Source organism: Phocoena sinus, chromosome X, assembly GCF_008692025.1.
Source record: "Phocoena sinus isolate mPhoSin1 chromosome X, mPhoSin1.pri, whole genome shotgun sequence".
NCBI lineage: Eukaryota > Metazoa > Chordata > Mammalia > Artiodactyla > Phocoenidae > Phocoena > Phocoena sinus.
Window position 1 is genome coordinate 88534140 of NC_045784.1, and position 21958 is coordinate 88556097.

A 21958-nucleotide genomic window follows, 5' to 3' on the forward strand; every position below is an offset into this window, starting at 1 on the left:
TGCTTAAAACAAAACAGAAGAGCATTACCTATAAGAAACATATTAAAATCCCATTCCTGAGAATCCTCTTTACTGTTAGCAATATTTTTTAATTCAGCAATTAGTAAAAATCCAACTAAAGATATGTTAGACACTATGAAAAATATTATGAAACTTTGAGAAACATTAAAATTAGAGTCTTAACCATTATTTTTGCTTACATTAAAACTCAACAGTTACTTTTGCTCAAATTAAAATCTCAACAATAATTTTTGTAGAAAATAAAATCTCAGCAACTATTTTGGTAGATATTGATAAGAACAGTTAAGAAACTCCTGCAGAACAAAAATGAGGTGCAAAGACTTTCCCTATCAGATAGCGAGACTCATTACAACGTTACAGTAATTAAGGCAATGCCATATTGGCACAAGATTAGACAAATAGATAAGTGGAACAGAACAGAGAGGCCACAAATATTCCGAAGAATATATGAACACTTGATATTTGACAGACTTGGCATTATGAATGAGTGGGGAAAGGAGAGATTTTTCAACAAATGATATGGGGCAATTGGGTATTTGTAAGGAAAAATAATGAAATTGGAGGTCAATTCTCACACTCCATACAAAAATTAATTTCAAGTATATTAAAGTCCTAAGTGTAAAAGGCAAAATTAGAGAAATTTCAAATGTTAATAAAGGAGAATATCCTCATGATGTTGGGATAGGGAAGGATTTCTTTGAAAAGACACAAAAAGCACTATGGATAAAGAAAAAACGATTGATAACTTTGAATATAGTATAATTAAGGACTTCTGTTTGTTGAAAGAAACCATCAGGAAAATGACCAAAAAATAAGAGACAAAGTGGGAAAAGATATATGCAACACATATAAAGGACAAAGAAATAAAGTTAGAATATATAAATAACACCTACAAATTAATTTTTAAATGGCATACTACCCAATAGAAAAAAATTGGCAGATGTATTGAATAAATGCTTCAAAAAATAATAAATCCTAACGTCTGATAGGCTTATGAAAAGATGCTCAAGAAGAAAAAGAAATAAAAGGAATCCAAATCGGAAAAGAAAAAGCAAAACTGTCACTGTTTGCAGATGACATGATACTATATAGAGAGAATCGTAAAGATGCCACCAGAAAACTACTAGAGCTATTCAATGAATTTCGTAAAGTACCAGGACACAAAATTAACGCACAGAAATCTCTTGCATTCCTATTTCTAACAACAAAAAATCTGAAAGAGAAATTAAGGATACAATCCCATTTACCATTGCAACAAAAAGAACAAAATACCTAGGAATAAACCTACCTGAGGAGACAAAAGACCTGTATACAGAAAACTATAATACACCGATGAAAGAAATTAAAGATGATACACACAGATGGAGAGACGTACCATCTTCTTGGATTAGAAGTATCAACAACGTGAAAATGACTATACTACCTAAAGCAATGTACCGATTAAATGCAATCCCTATCAAACTGCCAATGGCATTTTTCACAGAACTAGAACAAAAAAATTCACAATTTGTATGGAAACACAAAAGACCCCAAATAGCCAAAGCAGTCTTGAGAAAGAAAAATGGAGCTGGAGGAATCAGGCTCCCTGACTTCAGACTACACTACAAACTACAGTAATCAAGACAGTATGGTACTGGCACAAAAACAGAAATATAGATCAATGAAACAGGATAGAAAGCCCAGAGGTAAACCCACACACATAGGGTCACCTTATCTTTGATAAAGGAGGCAAGAATATACAGTGGAGGACAGCCTGTTCAACAAATGGTGCTGGGAAAACTGGACAGCTACATGTAAAAGAATGAAATTAGAACACTTCCTAACACCATACACACAAATAAACTTAAAATGGATTAAAGACCTAAATGTAAGGCCAGACACTCTAAAACTCTTAGAGGAAAACATAGGCAGAACACTCTATGATATATATCACAGCAAGATCCTTTTTGACCCACCTCCTAGAGAAATGGAAGTAAAAACAAAAATAAACAAATGGGACCTAATGAAACTTAAAAGGTTTTGCACAGCAAAAGAAACCATAAACAAGATGAAAAGACAACTGTCAGAATGGGAGAAAATATTTGCTAATGAAGCACCTGACAAAGGATTAATCTCCAAAATATACAAGCAGCTCATGCACCTCAGTATCAATAAAACAAACAACCCAATCCAAAAATGGGCAGAAGACCTAAATAGACATTTCTCCAAAGAAGATATACAGATTGCCAACAAACACAGGAAAGAATGCTCAACATCACTAATCGTTAGAGAAATGCAAATCAAAACTACAATGAGGTATCACCTCACACCAGTCAGAATGGCCATCAACAAAAAATCTACAAACAATAAATGCTGGAGAGCATGTGGAGAAAAGGGAACACTCTTGCACTGTTGGTGGGAATGTGAATTGGTACAGCCACTATGGAGAATAGTATGGAGTTTCCTTAAAAAACTAAAATTAGAACTACCATACGACCCAGCAATCCCACTACTGGGCATATACCCTGAGAAAACCATAATTCAAAAAGAGTCATGTACCACAATGTTCATTGCAGCTCTATTTACAATAGCCAGGACATGGAAGCAACTTAAGTGTCCATTGACAGATGAATGGATGAAGAAGATGAGGCACATATATATATAATGGAATATTACTCAGCCATAAAAAGAAACGAAACGGAGTTATTGTTAGTGAGGTGGATGGACCTAGAGACTGTCATACAGAGTGAAGTAAGTCAGAAAGAGAAAAACAAATACCGTATGCTAACACATATATATGGAATCTTAAAAAAACAGGTTATGAAGAACCTAGGGGCAGGACAGGAATAAACGTGCAGACATAAAAGATGGACTTGATGACACGGGGAGGGGGAAGGGTAATCTGGGACGAAGTGAGAGAGTGGCATGTACTTATATACACTACCAAATGTAAAATAGATAGCTAGTGAGAAGCAGCCGCATAGCACAGGGAGATCAGCTCGGTGCTTTGTGACCACCTAGAGGGGTGGGATAGGGAGGGTGGGAGGGAGATGCAAGAGGGAGGAGATATGGGGATATATGTATATGTATAGCTGATTCATTTTGTTATAAAGCGGAAACTAACAAGATTGTAAAGCAATTATACTCCAATAAAAATCTTTAAAAAAAAAAAAGAATCATGTACCACAATGTTCACTGCAGCACTGTTTACAACAGCCAGGACATGGAAGCAACCTAAGTGTCCATAGACAGATGAATGGATAAAGAAGATGTGGCACATCTATACAACGGAATATTATTCAGTCATAAAAAGAAACAAAATTGAGTTATTTGTAGTGAGGTGGATGGACCTAGTGTCTGTCATACAAAGTAAGTCAGAAAGGGAAAAACAAATACTGTATGCTAACACGTATATATGGAATCTAAAAAAAAATGGTTTTGAAGAACATACAGGCAGGACAGGAATAAAGACACAGACGTGGAGAATGGACTTGAGGACACACGGAGGGGGAAGGGTAAGCTGAGATGAAGTGAGAGAGTGGCATTGACATATATACACTACCAAATGTAAAATAGATAGCTAGTTGGAAGCAGCCGCATAGCACAGGGAGATCAGCTCAGTGCTTTGTGACCACCTAGAGGGGTGGGATAGGGAGGGTGGGAGGGAGGTGCAAGAGGGAGGGGATAATGGGGATATATGTATATATATAGCTGATTCACTTTGTTATACAGCAGAAACTAACACAACGTTGTAAAGCAGTTATACGCCAATAAAAATGTTAAAAAAAAGAACAAGAAAAATCATTAAAATCAAATGAGAGGCCATTTTACACCCACCAGGTTGGCAAAAATTTTAAAGTCTGATAATAACAAATGTTGCCAGCAGGTGGAGCAATGGGAACTGCTAGTAAGTGTAAATTGGTGCACAGCATTAGGAAAAGTTAGTCATTAGGAAAATTTAGGCATTATCCATAACATTGAAAGTCCCCATACCCTATAAACCAACAATTCCACTCTTAGGTAAATATCGTAGAGACGTCTGTAGTTATATACACTACTAAGAATATTCATGGTAGCACTGTTTTGTAGCAGTCAAAAACTGGAAACAAGCAGGATGTCCCTAAAAGTTTTCATGGATAAATTGTGGTATATTCACACAATAGTACATACAAAAATAAAAGTGAAATAACCAAACAACAGTGAGATACCACTATACACATACTTGAATGGCCAAAATTCATAACACTGACAGCATCAAATGCTGGCAAGGATGTGGAGCAGCAGGAATGCTCATTCATTGCTGATGGGAGTGCAAAATGGTATAGCCACTTTGGAAGGCAGTTTGGCAGTTTCTTACCAAACTATACCATATGCTTACTATACAATCCAGCAATTGTGCTCCTTAACATTTATCCAGAGGAGTTTAAAACTTACGGCCACATGAAAACCTGCACACGGATGTTTATAACAGCTTTATTCATAACTGCCAAAGCTTAGAAGCAATCCAGATGTCCTTCGGTAGGTGAATGGATAAATAAACTGATAAATCCTGATGACGGAATTATTATTCAGTGCTAAAATGAAATGAGCCACAAAAAGCCATGGAGCAACCTTAAATGCACATTACTAAGTGAAGGAAGCCAATCTGAAAAGGCTACATACTGTATGATTCCAACTATATGACATTCTGGAAAAGGCAAACCTATGGAGATAGTAAAAGGTCAGTGGTTGCCAGAGGTTGGGCGGGGGTCAGAATAGGCAGAGCACAGAGGATTGGGGGGTGCAATGAAACTACTTTGTATGATACTATAATGGTGGATACCTGTCATTATACATTTGTCCAAACCCATACAATATACAGCCCTAAGAGTGAACCCTAAGGTAAACTGGACTTTGGGTGATAATGATGTATCAATATAGATTTGTCAGTTGTAACAAATGTACCACTCTGGTGTGGGAGGGTGATAATTGGTGAGGCTATGTACCTGTGGCAGCAGGGCGTATATGGGAATTCTCCCATACCTTCCTCTCAAATTTGCTGTGAACCTAAAACTTCTCTTAAAAAAATCTTTTTAAAGTAAATTTATCACAGTTTAGAAAAATAAAATAACTACAACTACCTGCAACAATATGGATGAATCTCACAAATAATATGAAAGAAGTAGTCACAATTCGAAGTATATAAAGTATATAGAGTTCAAATATCTGTAAAATAAAACTGTGCTGTTTAGGGATGCTTATACGGAATGTTAGGGAACCGTTGACTGAAACTGCTCTCCCTGGCCAGGCAGGATAATAACTGCTTGCATGAGTTATCTCACAACAGGAGGTCCTGATAAGGAACATAGAACTGACAAGCTACAGCCAGCCAGAAGAATTCAGGAGGGGCCAAAAGGAAGGAGGAAATGCCAGCCCATAATATGTTCTGCCAACCTCCCAGAAACCTTCACGCTGGAATCCATCTCGGCTGAGAGATGCACACGCCACCAGGAAGGACCCTGAGTCAGACTAAATATGGGCACAGACAAGATGACTGGCCAGAGACAACCCGGAAACTAACCCCACCACCATAAACCCTGAGACTGCGAGCCATGTGGCAGAGCAGTTCTCCTGTGTTTCCTTACCCTGCTGCCCAGGTGCTCCCCCCCAGTAAAGTCTTTTGCTTTGTCAGTATATGTGTCTCCTCGGACAATTTATTTCTGAGTGTTAGACAAGAGCCCACTCTCAGGCCCTTGAAGGTGTCCCCCTTCCGGTAACAAGAAGATAAATCTATAAAGAAAAGTAAAGAAATGATATCATAATAGTCAGGATAGGAGTTATCTCTAGGATAGGTGGAGGAAGGTCATCAGTGAGGGGCCTGGAGTGCAGGAGGACTAGGGGTGGGGGTTATCAAGATGTTGCATTTCTTGTCTTGGATGGTCATTACATGGGCAATAGCTTTATAAATGTTCTTTTAACTGGCAGTTCTCTTCTGAATGCTTCTCTTTTCCTAATGAAATAGAAAGTAAGGTCATGAACTGGGACTGAGGATGGGGGAGGAGGTGTTGAAGATTTGAGGAAAAGGAAGATGGTATGAAAGAAACAGAGAAGTTGGAGAGTAAACAGAATAGGGAAATACAGTATTTTTTACCTTATTCTTTTAGGAAAACTTTTCACTTTTTTCCTGAGTTATCATGTTTTTTATCTCCTATACAACATTATTTTATTAACTTTAATATACTACACTATATGCAGTTATCCCAAACACATTGTTAAATTATGCTGTTTAATGTTTAAAACTAAATGTTAAAAGCAAAATTAAGTCTTCATAAACCATATACTTATGATAATAGTTTTAATACATTAGTTACTCATTATTTCACCTTGAGCATTAGGAAGCTGATGTAGTTTATATTTAAACAAAAATACATAGAGCTCAGACAGGGATTTTTATTCTTTTTCTTTCAACTTTCTGTACCAAGTAGCTTTAGTGTCAACTTCTATATTTTATAAGTTTTAAACAGACGTAGGTTTTTATTACCTCTTTATTTTATTGATCTCAAGTCCAAAGGCCATTTTTAAATGTCAGAAAATATAATATTAACACCACAAAACTAAATATTGATATTTAAAATTACTAGAAAACCATTACACTCTTAAATTTTACTTAGAAGATTTAAATGGGGAAAGTTGATTGGTCTATATAATTTTAGAATTTTACCTAGGTTTTTATATGAATCAATCTGTAAAAATAAACTATTTCAATTATAACATGATTTAGTTGTAAATTCATGTTTATAATTGCATAGCTTCAAGTATTAACACACATAATGTATTTAAAAAGGCAAATATAGTAAATTTAAACAATTATCACTAATGTAGCTTTAAAATATGCCATGAGTTTTCATTTTCTAATATTCTGTAATAACTGTGCCAGTGTCATAGAGATAAAGCTCTTAGTCTTTTTAAAAGAATTTGAATCTACACATACTGAATCTAGAAATATTAAAAATTGCAACTCAGATAGTTCAGGAAAAAATACCATGTGTGTGTAGACAGAGAATGAGTTCTCAAATAATAAAGCAAATGGTTTATGGGTATTCTTTAAACTCTACTTATCTACTTATGCTGGCAACTTTTCTAGAAGTTCAAAATTATTTCTAAATAAGAATTTTAAATGAAGAACTGACACATGGACTGACACAGTGACATAAGTGGAAATGGACAGTGTACTTGGAAATAAATGCATCTCTTGAATAAGAAAAGTGGGCGAGTACGAGAGTTTATCCCCTTCTTTTCAGCTTAAAAACCAAAGCCATTAGCTAAGTAATGATTTTTGTAAATACTTTTTTTCATTCTGAAAGCTAGCCTTTAAATAGAAATAGCTGCTCTTCTACTTTTCCTTCCCTTGTACAAACTCTGTGTTCCCCATGCTTGAATCTGCAAGCAGAGTACTGTCCCACCCCATCTAAGTCTGCACAGGGATCAGACATGGGAACTCATCTGCAGCGATTCTGGACCAGCCATTTTCTGTTGACCTTGCTGGCAAATGCTTTCTGACCTCATATTGCTTATAGCTGTGTCTTTAATTTCTTTGATATTCAGTGAGGAATCCCCACAGCTAGGATCTACAGTCAGATCATTATAAATGGCAATTTTGGTTTGGTAAGGAGGTGCAAGTGGAGATCATTACATGATATCATCTATAAGGGAAAAACTGCAACATATGTCATCTTGGAAATCCTCAAAATTCCAGAGTTAAAATGAATCGGACCATTAGGCAATGTCTCTGTGAAATTTCAGATCCTACAGTGCTGTCAACAACAAACATGTCACCAATAACACAAACTCATCAAATGTCCCAGTTGAAAGTCATCTTTAATTACTGTTGTTACTATTAGCAGCAGCAGCAGCATCATTATCATTAGCTCAAAACTAAATCCACTAATAAAGCAAAAACCACACCCCAAAGGCAGGTCTTAATGACAGTGAATCAATAACATTATCTTCATGTACAAGGGACAGCACCCTGAGGATAAAGACCATATCACAGCTTGATAATCAATTCAATAATTCAGCCAACATTATTGAGCACCTAAGCACAATGGGAGATTTAAAAATGTGTACAAGAATCCCTGCTTTCAAGGAGTTTTACAGTCTAGTAGGAGGTATTGAAGAACATCAAGAACACAGGCCACATGAAATCAGTGACATAATGGAATCAGTGCCACATATGAATATTGGAGAGGGGCATCACACGAGACTAATGTCACATTCAGTTAGGGGCAATCACATTCAGTTAGGGATAATCAGAAAAGGCTCCTTAGAGAAGGTGGCATCTGAGCTGGGCTTTGAGAAAGCGGAAGGATTTTGGCAGACTGGCATGTGGAGACTGGGTATTGCAGGTGGAGAAAATAGTGTGGGCCAAAGCATGGCCATGGGAAAGCTAGTGGCATGTTTGGGGAGGGAACAATAGTCCAGTTTGGCTAGGATATAGGATCTATGTAAGTGGGAATGGTGTGATAAAATGCTACAAGTTTTATGAGGACCATATTTTGAATGGCTCTGAATGACAGGCTATAATTTCAGATCTTTAACTTATGTCACAGTAACTATATTTATCCACAGCAATAAAATATGCAATTATTTATGAAGAGATATAGTCATTCCAGTTCCAGATTTCTTAGGGAACCTCAAGTGGTTTCTAGGCAATGTTATTGCCTTGCTATCAAAAATGTCCCAGCATTTAACACCAATCAACCTATAGTAGAATTTTCTATTCTGCATGCAACTAAACCTATTCCCTCAAAGTCTATTCTTCCCATCCATCCAAGGACCACACTTCTCCCCACTCCCATCAGTTCTTGTGGCACATGATCAGTTGAGGCAAGTGTAACTCAGGATTTCCAGCCATAACTGCTACCCTGAAACTAGTACCCATAGCCTTGAGAAGTGAGAGTGGTGGTGGCAGGAGTAGTGAACAATGTCATGAAAATGTAGCCATCTGAGAAAGTCTATGGAATCCCCATCCTAAGAGTCAAGCTTTGTTCTCTGAAATTGGAATTCCTGGTCCTCCACTCAGTTTGGTCCAGAGGACAACTGGAGGGGTCCCAGAACTCACAGTGCCTAATTAAGGTCACCTTTTAGAGTTTCCTCTTATTCATATCTTTTAGAGTCAGTGAATTCCTTAAAGGAATGACATTTCATGTGGGTTACCAGTTACTTAAAGGCTTCCTGGGTCTGAGCCTGTTGAAGCTGTGGATAGACCGGGGTGAATTTCTTTTGCTAACCAAGGAACACTGTTGGCTTTGTCTTTGCCCAATAGGCTGGTAGTTGGGAACTTCTCGAGTGCGATGACAGTTGAAAGATGCTAAAGAATAGTTGTATTAGGTGACCAAGCTAAAGAAGTAAGCTATTTAAACCAACCCAGGAAAGCTTAGAATAACAAGTTGCCATGGCCACACTGCCTGCAGCTAGTCAGTCTTTCAGCTCTTTCCTGGAACGATACCTCCTCTGGAGGAAGTCATGGATAGCAGTAGTGATGCCCCATGTCACGCTGGACCTTAGGATGACCAGGGAACCTCCACGGTAGATCAGGAACACCTTTCGGCCCCGAGTGTCCCACACGTCCTGGGCAGAGGCCCACAGGCTTGGCATGCTCTGCCAGCCAATATGGGACTGCATATTGGCAACTAGCACAATCAGAGGATACAGAACTAGGCAGGTGATTGTTCCATTGACACTCCCAGACACCAAGGCAGGAACCCAATGGGGCAGGCCTTGCTCTGCCAAGCTATCCTGAATGGGATCCTTGAAGGAGAAATACAGAGCACTCCCCAGGCTGTTCCTGAGAAGGACAGGCCAGAAACCGCGATAGTAACCCAGCGACAGCCGCCCCCAAAGCCCATAAGAGTGGAATTCCTTGAGAATGCTGAAGGTGCTGGGAAAGCGAGCTTGCTTGCGACCATCCTGGAGCACATTTTGCACCCTTTCAAAGGGGCTGAGTGCCACAGCCTCCACTACACCAGACATGAGCCCTGCAGCCCAGCGGTGTCCCAGGGAGTGTGGCCCAACAGGGGAGAGACAATACAGCAGGCTATCATAAGTCCCAAACAGCAGAGTCCCTTGCAACGTCTTGGAGAGAAGAGGCGGGTAGATTCCCCGGTAGAAATATTGAGGGCCTTCATGCCAAAGCTGCCGCACAGCCTCTGACACCGCCACAGCATGGATCTGTTGCCGGAACACAACCTTATAGATAGGAAAGGTCAGAAAAGTAGACATAAAGTTGGAAACGGCCCCAAGGGCGTAGGCCTGGGAGTGCCAGCTTCTCTTTCCCGGAGACTCTGTTCGTGTCCAGTGCTGAAGCTCCTTCCCAGGAGAGTGGTTCTGTTCCCCCATGCTGAAGATAACTGGGTGCAGAGGGAAGAGACTGGCAAGAGTGGAAAAAAAAGAGGTTAGACTGACCAATGAAATCTGTTAGTGAGCATTTTCATTGCTTAGTTAGAAACAGAGTTCCAAGAAACTCAGCTCTAAGGGAACAAGCAACTTGGGGGGCCAGTTTCTGAGAAACAAGGGCACTCTTAAGAAAGAATTCATCCACTTTAAATTAAAACAAAGGCAGTGAGTTTTGCTGAACAGAGACACCTCTACAGTGTTTTTCTGATCCAGCAAATACTCTCATATTCAAAGAAGGTTGAAGGTTGAAGAAAATAAAATTGGGAAAGGAGGGCTCTGAAACCTTACTGCATTCACCACATGAAATCTTGCATTTGATAAACTGTTAAAATAATAAGTTGCTATTCTCTTTCCAAAAAGTGGCACTATCTTGTAGAGACAGAAAGGCATTCAAAAGTTGTAGTCCAGTACTTTCTCTAAAAGTTGGTAGTAAATTTAGGGAGCGGGGAATCTCCTTGCCTCTCTCTCTGCAGATTCCTGACAATGTGGTAGCTGTTTCATGGCAACACCCCGCCCCCTCTCCCAGTTGAAGAACAGAAAGATTAGCTGTTCCTGGAAGTTTAGCATGAAAAGGCTCCGTACCTGACAGTTTCCAAGCTTAACCTTGTAGACCTGTAGCTATATAACAGTGCAGGGGTTCTCAGCGTACGTGCTACTGACATTTGGGGCGAGATAATTCTTTGTCGTAGGTGCCTGCCCTGTGCATCGTGCAATGTTTATCAGCATCCTGGTCTCTACTCACTGGATGCCAGTAGCACAAGTTGTGACCTGCCCAGCTCTGACAGACAAAAATATCTAAAAACATTGCCGTATGTCCCCAGTGGGTAGGGAGGAGGTAAAATTGCCCCTGGTTCAGAACCACTATACTAGATGGAAGAGGCCATTCAAGGATTCCAAAATACTGCTCCTACCCTAGAATGGTCTGGGAGCAGATGGAGCTGTATGAAAGGTAACTGGGGAGCCAGGGTCCATGAAGGAAATTTGGGATCAAGAAGAAATGAATGTTCGGTGCAGATCTGAGAACCTGAGGGAGTTTGTCAGGAAGGAACTAGGGGTGAGAGGACAGGGTGTGATGTACGGGGGATGGTGTGTGGAGGAGAGGAACAGGAAGCTGTGTGGGTAGGGGAGGCGGGGAGAGGGGGACAGGGCATGATGGTCGGGCAGGGGACTCACATCTAGATCGACAGGAAGCCTGGTAGGAACTGCAGACCCAGAAGTTTCACACAGAACCCTGGGCTGTGTGGTCCCAAGAGGAGAGGGGTGTTGAGGCTCTAATTACGCTAGCCTGTTCAATAGAAACAAAGGGGGGGTCCCCCAGGCTGAGGCACTGAGGGAGGGCTAGGAGCCAGGCACTGCAAGAAGCCCACTGCAGGCTTCCCTGGACTGCCACACTCAGAACCTGCCTTGAAGCGCTTCTCCTTCCAGCATCGCCCCCCTTAAGCTCCTCCCTGGTTCTTCCTCCTGCTCTGTCCATGACTCCACAACTGACCTTACAATCCACCTCAGCCACAGTCTCTCTAGGTGGAGGGGGTGGAGCACAGTCTCCTGTGCTCTGCCTCCACCCCTCCCCCACCCCCAGCAGTCCAGGTGTGCCTTAAGCCTCAGCTCCTTAATCCTCATGGCCAGAAGGAGGCTGGGAGAGTTCCTCTGCCTTGGACCCTTTAGCTGAGAACTGGCCAGGAGCAAAGGCTCAAGAGGCCCACTCCTTGCATCCCTCTGGGGCACTTCTGGGCCCCTGGCAGCCACCTCCATCTCTCTGGAGCCAAAGGGGACCCCTCCCGCCTGCCTGGGCAGGAGGTAGCTCCAGTCAGGCCCGCAAAGCCACAGGGGCGCCTGATATTACCCAGCATTCCTACCAAGGATTTCTTCCCCAAGTTTTACCTGCACCTACGTAAGGTCAGGTGGTGAGGGAAACGTTTGTCCCCTCTTCTATCTCAGAGTGCAGTAATGTTCCACTTCCTCCCCACATTTTCCTGAGTAACCTGTAAACATGTGTTGATTGACTGTATAGGGAGAGCTGACTTAGCAGAAAGAAAACTGGGCTAGAATTTGGCAGACCAGAATTCTCAGTGCCAGTTCTCTTATCAACTTCTTGTGTGACCTTTAGAAATATATTGACATCTTGGAGTGTAATGCATCTCAGTTGTAAAATCAGCAGACAGGGAGGAATGCTCTCTAGGCATCCTCACACTGTGCATGTGGCAGGCGGCTGATGTGGGGGAATTCAGGCCAGTATTTGATAGAGGAATTGTGCTTTTTCCATCACTGGTTCCTTCTGCCATTTTTGCCAGTCATTTTCAGGGATTAAAGCTGAACAATAATTTAGAAACAATTTACCTTAAATATCTGTCATCATTTTATAAATCTAATTCTTCCTGTTTTATGGGGGAGGGGGAGTCTACTTTACTCCCATGTGTTTTTCCATTAAAATGCCAGCCTTTGGGGGCAGACAGACCTGAGCCTGAATTCTTCCGCCACCACTTGCTTAGTTGTGTGACCTTAGGCAAGACACTTCCTCAGTCTCAGTTTCTTCAGCTACAAACTAAGGACAATAGACCTCCCTCAAAAGGTTGTTGCAAAGATCAACAAAATAAAATGAGATAAAGTGGTTGACCATCCATGGCATGGTGGCCTCAGTAAACAATATTTTTTTACAAAAGATGCTTCCCGACCGCATCGTCTGTGAGGATGCTGCAGACACTCCTGCAGGATACTCAGAACAAGATGAAGTGGTATCTTGTGTTCACATGAGAGGCAAGGAAGACCTTTCTTCTGTGAATGCAAAGGTGTTATATAAACAATCCAGGACAGCCTGGCCCTTTAAACAAGAATTTCTAAATAGAGGCCACAGAATGAGTCTGGAGTCAGCCTGCAACAGTTACCCCCTGGACCCCATAATGTGTCTCCTATGTTTACAGCCTAGTAAAGTGAGCCAAGGGGATTCTAGACTCCCCTGGCCAGTCTAGCCCAGATGCACAGCTTGCATGACTGCGCCAATATCCAGCCCTACATTTCTCTGTTCATTCCGGCATCCTTCAGCCATTCCTTTGGCCAGCTCAAACACATATTGATCATCTACGAAATCACTATAGGTAAGTCACTGTGGAGCCAGAGGTGAACAGGACTTGGTACCTGCCCTCGAGGGCTTGGGAATCTAGTGGGGGAGACAGGTCAACCATGAGCTAAACTATACTGGGAGGTAAAATAAAGCGTACACTAATCAAGGTCAGAGCAAAACATAAGAGCAATTTATTTCACCTAGGATAGGGAGCAGCCAAAAATTTCTCTGAGGAGGGGCAGCTGACTTGATCCTTAACCAGTGAGCAGGCACTCGTTAGGTGGAGGAGTGACAGCAGGAGTTCTAGGCTGAGGAAGAGGCCTAAGGCACAGAGGCCTAAAACATGAGTGGTACCTGGCTCTGAATACAGGCTGTGGGAAGAAGAGAGATCTGTGGGTGACAGAGACAAGCTGATGTAAAATGAGGGCCTTGTTTTCCCCACTGCAGTGCATTATAGCATAAAGATACAGCCTCTGGAGTCAGACAGCCCTGGGTTTGAATTTCACTGTGCCACTTCCTAGCTTTATGACCCTTGCCAAATCTCTTCCACTCTCTGAGCCTCAGTATCCTTATCTGTAAAATGATTGTCATGAAGGTTTCATGTTATGAAGTATATAAAATGCTTAGTGCATTACCCGGTATACAAGTTGGTCCATAAATTATATTAGTAGCTTGATTTTAAAAAAATGAGATCCCAGGGCTTCCCTGGTGGCACAGTGGTTGAGAGTCCGCCTGCCAATGCAGGGGACAAGGATTCGTGCCCCAATCCGGGAAAATCCCACATGCCGCGGAGTGGCTGGGCCGGTGAGCCATGGCCACTGAGCCTGCGCGTCCGGAGCCTCCGCAACGGGAGAGGCCACAACGGTGAGAGGCCCGTGTACCGCAAAAAAAAAAAAAAAAAAAATGAGATCCCAGTAATATAAGTAAGATTACAACAACATTGTTGTAAAGGCTGAAATCAGTCTAATGCACTGGGTCATCTGCAGAGTACATTTTGAATTGTTTGTTTGAAATGAACCTATCTGTGAAACTGAAACAGAATCACGGACATAGAGAACAGATTGGTGGTTGTCAAGGGGGTGGGGATTGGGAGAGGGATGGCGTGGGAGGTTGGGGTGAGCAGATGTGAGCTTTTATATATAGAATGGATACACAACAAGGTGCTACTGTACAGCACAGAGAACTATATTCAATATCCTATGATAAACCATCATGGAAAAGAATATATTAAAAAGAATGCATATATATGTATAACTGAATTACTTTGCTGTACAGCAGAAATTAACACAACATGGTAAATCAACTATACTTCAATTAAAAAATATTGATAAAAAATAAAATGAAGGAAGATTTTTTTTTCATTTCTTGTTTGTAAGACAACAGAGAAGAGTCCTTTATGGGCTTTGCAAAATGGGATAACAATGCCTGTCTCAACAGCGTTGCTGAGAAACTTAAATAAGATAACAGATGGAAAGTTCCTGGCACAGAGGAGCCAGGCAGCCAAGGGCAGCTATTGTTGCTTCAAGTAATAGCTTTACCTCTCTAACCTTCAGGCTTTTTAGGTTTCTTTGTTGAAACTGGAAAATGTGGTCTCATTAGAGCCATGAATTGGAACACACTCCCACACACGAGGCCAGAGATCAGGGATGCCCTATATCTAATAGGAGCTAGCTTAGCAAATCCTCCTCCCAGTCTTGCAGGAAGAGACCCTCACTTTGTTCTAATGGCCCAATCCAGGCACCTGTACACAATCTGTTTCCTTCCACTATTTTTTGTCGGAGCTATAAGATCTATTCTTTGTCCTATTTGATCCCACACCCACCAGGTCCAACTGCAGATCACCTACTTTGGCGATGAAGCCAATTTAAACACAGAACAAGAATCTGCAAGAGACCCAGGGTCAGATGTCATGATATTGGGGAGCAGAAGCAAGAGTCTGAAGGAAACCCTAGAGCTGCTGCTAGCATCACCCCTGATTGTGTGAAGCGAGTCTTCTCTTTACTTCCTCCACCCTCCACCCTCCAACTCCCCACACTCTTCCATCCACGAACAAGCCCACAGTGCTCAGATGGAAGGTGCTTCATCTCCGAATGTTCATTGTTTACTCCAAGGAACTCTAGGTACTGAGGTAGTCAATAAGAAAGCAGAAAGGAGAAGGTGAAGTATGCAGGTTGAAGACAACCCAACAGCAGTCGAAGGGTATCAGATTGTTCACTTGCTTCAATGCATCAGGAGTCAAGAACAAGCCCTGAAAGGGGCCTCCTAACCACAATCTACCTAAGGGAAGTAAGACCTGCTCTTCAAGAACCAGAAATCATGGAAAATGGTACAGATTTCTCTGCCACTGATTTCACAGCCCATTCACTCTGGACAGCCCTGCATGCCGTTTCCATGGAGTTGCTCCTTCTCTGGGGCCAGTGATGCCAAATCCAGCAAAGGAGAGGTCCCCTCAAGAGCTCACAGAAGGGCAACCTAGCAACGTGTCCTCAAGCCAAGAAATGAAAGAGCTATTATCAGCGGCAGAGAGCTGTAGTTCGGGGGTTAGGTCAAATTGTGTTTCATTTCTCACACTTCTTCCTCAAGTACAAGTTGAGAGAGAAAATGTTAGGAAGAAAGATTGTAGGGGAGTGGTCCTTAACCATTTCTGGGCCACAGACTCATTTGAAAATCTACAAAGCTAAGACTCAGAAGAATATACAGAGTCCAACTTCTACTCTTTGCAAACAATTTCAGGAAGGACCCTAGATAGGAAACTCTGCTCTGGAGTTACATTTCACGACAGATATGGTATAGACAGATACATTGGCCACAGCCCCATTTACTTATTACCACCAGCATAACGTGGTGTCTCCAGCAGTTGTTCACAAACCTCTCTACACCTCAGAATTAACTACAGCACTGGTTAAAAATATAAATCATCCTCCCCAGCCCTAGTCCTAGTAAATCCGAATCCCCCAGAGGTAGAGCTTAGGAATCTACATTTCTAACAAGCTTTTCAAAATGATTCTGAGGCAGCCAGCCTTGTACCCATACTTTGGTTAACAGCATGGATTCTGGTGTCAGGGAGATGGGATACAAGTTTTGGCTTCACCTTGTAATTTCAGGCAAGTCATTTCACCTCTCTGAGTCTTATCTCCTTTGGGGGTCATAAGATGTAAAAATAACTTTTTACTTAAAGAAAAAGCAGGCAGCTTGTTGTAGTGTAAAAATGAGAAAGAAAAGTGCCTCAGTTTCCTCTTCTGTACAATAGGTACCATAAAAGTTCCCTACCTCTTCCCCACTGCCCTCTTCCCACTGCCTCCCCAAGCCCTCTCTCAGCACTACCAGCACACCAAGACTGCTGTTGAGCTGGTTTAAGACCACCCGCTTAAAAAATGCCCCCCAGGCAGCTCAGCGGGGCAAATCGTTGGCATATGGAGAACAGACTTGGGTGTAAAACCGGATGCTGATACTTATCTGCTGTATGATGTCGGGCAAGACGCCTAACCTTTCTATGACTGTTTCCTCATCTGCAAAATGGAGATGATAGTCCTTGCTCACCAGTTCTATATAGTAGTTCCAAGTGGGCCTTCCCATCTCCACTTTGGCTTTGGCTTTTCTCAACTAACCCTCAATCTGAAGTAGAGAGGAGTGTTTACAAGGGGCAGCCTTTGAAATCAGTCAAGTCGACTTGGGTGTGAGCTCGTAGCTCTGCATTTCCTAACCATAGTGACTGGATGCTTAAGTCCCCTCTCTGTTAAATGGGCATACTGCTACTCCTTCACAAGGCTGCTGAGACGAATAAATGAGATGTCCGTGCAAGCGCGTTTGCACGCAGAAAGCGCTCAGTAAATGATTTTCATCCCTTCCCCCTATACAAAGGTGAGGAACTCTTATTGTTCACTTGATTTCTGTCCCACCTCGTGTTGAAGGCATCCGGTCTCAAAGCGCGGAGGACCACAGAGGTGTAAGGGGAGAAGGAGAAAGGAAGCGAGGGGGAAGCAGCAAACTCACGGGTAAAATGCAAATCGGCCCAGTCCGAGAGTCCGAGCTGGACTTGACACCGCACCGGCTCCCGCGCCTGTGTGCCGCAGCCCCAGCCGGCCGTCTCCCCCCTTTTGCTAGCAATGGCCTCGGGCAGGAGGCTGCGCGGGGAGGCCGCCCCCTCGTCCCGTTGATTGGCCGCGCCGCCCGACTCATCTTGCTCTTTTGTCTCAATGGGCAGAGGCTAAAAGAAGCGGCGGCTGCTGGGAGGGCTCAGCGGGTGGGCGGGGGCGGCCGCTGCTGCCTTGGGAACCGCGCTGCCTCGACTCGGCTACCCTTAGCTGGGCGAAGCGGCTCCGTCTGGCGGCTCCGGGTCGCTTAGCTGCTTAGGAGGCGTCATCTTTTTCCCCTGCAGGGCCACGGTGACCGTCAGGCGGCATCCACAACTGTCCACGCCGGAGCATGGGCTGTCCACCAGCCCAACACAGGTAAAGAAAAGGGCGCGATTGCCAGGCCCGGAGAGAGGAGGGTAAAGCCCCATCAGGACTGGGCGGCTCCCCGTTTGCGGAATCGGGGACTGCGAGGCAGGGGAAGGAGCACTGCCGCGGCCCCGCTGCGCTGAGGAAGGAGGTGGATTCCACTGGATGCTGCCGAATGGGTAGGATTTGCCAGGATTGGCGGGAGGGCGTTTTCAGGGGGTAGTAATGGGGCGGGAAGGGTGGGGGGAATCGCAAGCTGTCTGCCTTGAACCCTCTTTGCATCTCCTGGTCCCTTCCTGGTGAGGGATATGTGGGTGTGCGTGTCCAACTCCCATTCCCTTTCTCCGTGGCAGGCCATCAAAGCCGAATCCGAACTTGAATTCTGTGCGGCTGATTGCGGAAATGGTAGGCCAATGATTTCCCCGAGTGGGGTGTGGGGAAGTCGCTTTGGCTTGTATTCACAAGGTGGGAGAGGGAATTTTCCGTCTGGCTACAGCGGAGGAGGGGTCGAGGGAGCGGGATGAGGGGTGAGACTGCTTCTTCCCTTCCCTGCCCTGCCCTCCGTGATGGTCCTGAGGACTGGGATCTGCAACCTCATATGGACAGAGGTAGACCTACCTCGGAATCGAGCTTTCTCACGGAGGCACCTGTTGCAGAGACTGAACGTGAAATAAAGGCGCGCACTTGTTTCTGAGCTCATAAAAGAATCTTGAGAAATAACAGGGCAAACTTTGAGAAGGGGATGTGGTTGAGACGTGAGACCATGAATTTAATGGAGATCTTACTTGCTACCACAAATCTGTGAGACTTAGACCATTGCACTCTATTTTGAGAGCCCAATATCGGCTCCACACACTGACTATTTCACCTAGAATTCTAAGCAACAGTTGCTCTCCCACCTGGAGGCCTGGCAGGAGGGGATGGTTGTAGCTCTGAAAAGCACCCTGCTAGCACGGGGATACAAGGTTGTAATTGCCAGTTTCCTGCAGGATATTTTCCAGGCAGTGGACAAATGGAAAATGTACCTCAGGGCGTTCAGGAAGGTAAAGAAAGCGACCACAGACTGCTTTCCTGCAGTCTACTACCTTACTGACCTTTCCCACCCCCTTTTCTTTACAGTTCCTACTGAGATAGAAGGAAGGCAGAGCCCAGAAACTTTGCTTTGGGGATTTCTCCTGCAGATTAGGCTTTTCTAAAAAGCCTGAGCATTTTGTTATATTCAGATAGACGATCATCGTCCATCATGGCTAGCATCATTGCACGTGTGGGTAATGGCTGGCGGCAGAACACACCCTTGCCACCTTGGGCCCATTCCATATTGAAGTCCCTAGGGAGGAGTCTTGGTCCTTTAAGGGTCAATATGGCAGAAAGAAACATGAAGTTGTTCTCGGGGAGGGTGGTGCCAGCCCAAGGGGAAGAAACCTTTGAAAACTGGCTGATCCAAGTCAATGGGGCCCTGCCGGATTGGAATATGTCTGAGGAGGAAAAACTCAAGCGCTTGATGAAAACCCTTAGGGGCCCCGCGCGGGAGGTCATGCGTTTGCTGCAGGTGGCCAACCCCAACCTAAGTGTGGCAGATTTCTTGCGCACCATGAAATTGGTGTTTGGGGATTCTGAAAACAGTGTCACTGCCCATGGTAAATTTTTTAACACTTTGCAGGCACAAGGGGAGAAAACCTCCCTTTATGTGATCCGTTTAGAGATGCAGCTCCAGAATGCTATTCAGGCAGGGATCATAGCTGAGAAAGATACAAATCAGACTCGCCTGCATCAGCTCCTTTTAGGGGCTGAGTTGAATGGGGACCTGCGCTTCAGGCTGAAGCATCTTCTCAGGATGTATGCAAATGATCTGGAGTGGCTTCCCAATTTCCTGGAGTTAATCAAGATGATAAGGGAGGAAGAGGATTGGGATGACACTTTTATGAACCAGAAGCGGCCCAAAAGATCTGAGCTAATCATGGAGAGGGCAGCAAGCCCTGTGGCATTTCAGGGCCCCCAGCCAATAGCCATCAGCACTGCTGATTGTGACGTGATAGAGGTAGATGATACCCTCAATGACTCAGATGAGTATGTGATCCTGGTGGAGTCTCAGAACCCTCCACTTACATCCATAGGTGCCCCTCCCCTCAGAGTCAGGGCCAGACTTCAGGCTCAAATACTGGTCATCAACTCCCTAAACAGTTCTCAGGCTCAATCTCCTTCTACCAGTGGTGGTTCTGCATATAAGAATGATAGTCCTGGAGTTATACGTAGAGGCAGGAAGAGAAAATATACAGTCCGCTGTTCATACTGTGGTGAGGAGGGCCACTCAAAGGAAACCTGTGACAATGAGAGCAACAAGGCCCAGGTGTTTGAGAATGTGATCATCACCCTGCAGGATCTGACACATACAGAGGAGAAGAAGTCGAAAGAGGTCCCTGGTGAACACAGTGACCTCTCTGAGCCACAATAAGGAGCTAGACCCTGCCCTAAGTGAACCCTTAACTGTATTCAGAGACTGGTGATGGGGAAAACAGGGGAGCGGGTGGGGGAGGATTCTAGGTGCATGAATTAATCCACAAAGTGACTTTCATTGGGGAAGAAGAGGTTGTGAATACCAGCAAAATGGAGAGGACAGCCTGACCTCTGTCCCTGCTCCCCCCTCCATCTGCCTAAGGATCTATTCTGTGTGTGTGTCTATTTCCTTGATGACTTTATTCTTTTTGTGAAAGGAGTATAAGTCATTGTTAAACCTTCAAAAAATGAATGAAAATACAAAACTAAAGTAAAAATTACCTGAAACTCTCCATCCTTGTATAACCATTGTCAGTCCTTGGATAAATGTCCTTCTCGATATTTCCCTATTCCTGTGTACCAAGATAGATAATAGATAAAAGTGATCAAATGTAAGTGCTTTTCTATTCTGTGTATTTTTTCACCAAGCAATGTATGTTGTGGATTTTTATGTCAATTAATATATATAATCATCAAGTTTACTGTCTCCGTGTGTGATATTACTTTTAGGAACATAGAAGGAAAATAATAAGAAAACTACATATAGAAACTATAAATGGGGGAAGCTCATACTGTGAAGTGGTGGTTTATCAACCTCATTTTAAGATGAGGAAAAGAGAAGCTGAAAGGAGCTATCTCCCAAAGAGTACCTTATCACAACTGACCTTTCTCCTATATCACAGAGTCAAATTTGCACCCACTAGTTAATAATGCCCCAATGCTTTCTTAGCTAATGCATCTTGAGAAATCTGATGACAGGACAAGGGTGGGAGCAAAAATGAGAAATGGGTATTTCAGGGGCTCCATTCCTGTTCACTTTGGAAAGGGGTGGCTCTCCCTTCCCTGTGCAGATTCCCTAGATTGCTGCTACTACTGCTTCTGGACACCACCTGGTGGCAACAACAAGACTGTCCTTTGGGTTGACACTACCCTCTGGCTCCTCTCCAATTACATAGAAAGCAGATACTTATGAGAGTTCAGTACCAGGAGGCTTGGCACGGCCCAAGCTTACCCTAGCTACAAGCTAGGGGACACCAGAAGCCCAAGGACTCCCAGCTAACCTCCCTCTGACCTAAGAAATGGAAATCACCAGGGAAAGATGAAAAGCAATCTGGATGCCAGGGCATGTGAAAACAGGGGAATTAGAAAGCCAGAAAGCCCACATAGCCTTTCAGAACTGAGGGCATTAATAGGGGAGACACCTTCCTGGACACCTGATCCTGCCCCATCTCATGGCTTCAGATTGGAGATGATTTTTAAAAATGACTGAAATGACCTCAGTCCTTGAGGGTCCCATGTTCTTTGTAGATATATCATCAGTTCCTATCCTTGTGAACAGGACAAGGTTGGTAGGGGGATGATTTCATTTAAGTCAGGGTGTGGAGTGAAATGAATGCAGACCTGAGGGAGTTTGTTAGGAAAGGACTAGGGGTGAGAGGACAGGGTGTGCTGTGCGGGGGATGGTGTGTGGAGGAGAGGAACAGGAAGCTGTGTGGGTAGGGGAGGCGGGGAGAGGGGGACAGGGCATGAT

At 43.5% G+C, this 21958-nt stretch overlaps 3 protein-coding genes across 6 annotated transcripts in view; 1 reads left to right on the plus strand and 2 right to left on the minus strand.

Moving 5' to 3' along the window:
* Nucleotides 1-17578, minus strand: part of TMSB15B (thymosin beta 15B) — a 30220-nt gene extending 12642 nt beyond the window's left edge. Inside the window, exon 1 of the mRNA XM_032620808.1 lies at nt 17486-17578. The gene's annotated coding sequence lies outside the window, so the exon portion shown is untranslated. The remainder of the gene's footprint in view (nt 1-17485) is intronic.
* SLC25A53 (solute carrier family 25 member 53) lies at nt 7850-17621 on the minus strand. Its single transcript, XM_032620807.1, has 2 exons — nt 17486-17621; nt 7850-10408 (listed from the first exon to the last, which is right to left on the minus strand). The coding sequence occupies exon 2, from the start codon at nt 10375-10377 to the stop codon at nt 9457-9459; it is 921 nt and encodes a 306-aa protein (XP_032476698.1). The 5' UTR covers nt 10378-10408; nt 17486-17621; the 3' UTR covers nt 7850-9456.
* ZCCHC18 (zinc finger CCHC-type containing 18) lies at nt 17446-20907 on the plus strand. Of its 4 annotated transcripts, none has more exons than XM_032620803.1 (3): nt 17446-17487; nt 17871-18113; nt 18288-20533. In XM_032620803.1, the coding sequence occupies exon 3, from the start codon at nt 19178-19180 to the stop codon at nt 20384-20386; it is 1209 nt and encodes a 402-aa protein (XP_032476694.1). In that variant the 5' UTR covers nt 17446-17487; nt 17871-18113; nt 18288-19177; the 3' UTR covers nt 20387-20533. The 4 variants fall into 4 exon arrangements, with proteins under 4 accessions (XP_032476694.1, XP_032476695.1, XP_032476696.1 ...); XM_032620804.1 differs by lacking the exon at nt 17446-17487 and having other exon boundaries at nt 17761-18113; nt 18288-18339; nt 18512-20533; XM_032620805.1 differs by lacking the exon at nt 17446-17487 and having other exon boundaries at nt 17761-18113; nt 18288-18339; nt 19054-20533.
* The last annotated feature ends 1051 nt before the right edge of the window (nt 20908-21958 follow it).

What these genes read in the sequence shown, in the direction of transcription:
- SLC25A53 (XM_032620807.1), bottom strand. Translation starts at nt 10,377, where the DNA reads ATGGGGGAACAGAACCACTCTCCTGGGAAGGAGCTTCAGCACTGGACA.
- ZCCHC18 (XM_032620803.1), top strand. Translation starts at nt 19,178, where the DNA reads ATGGCTAGCATCATTGCACGTGTGGGTAATGGCTGGCGGCAGAACACA.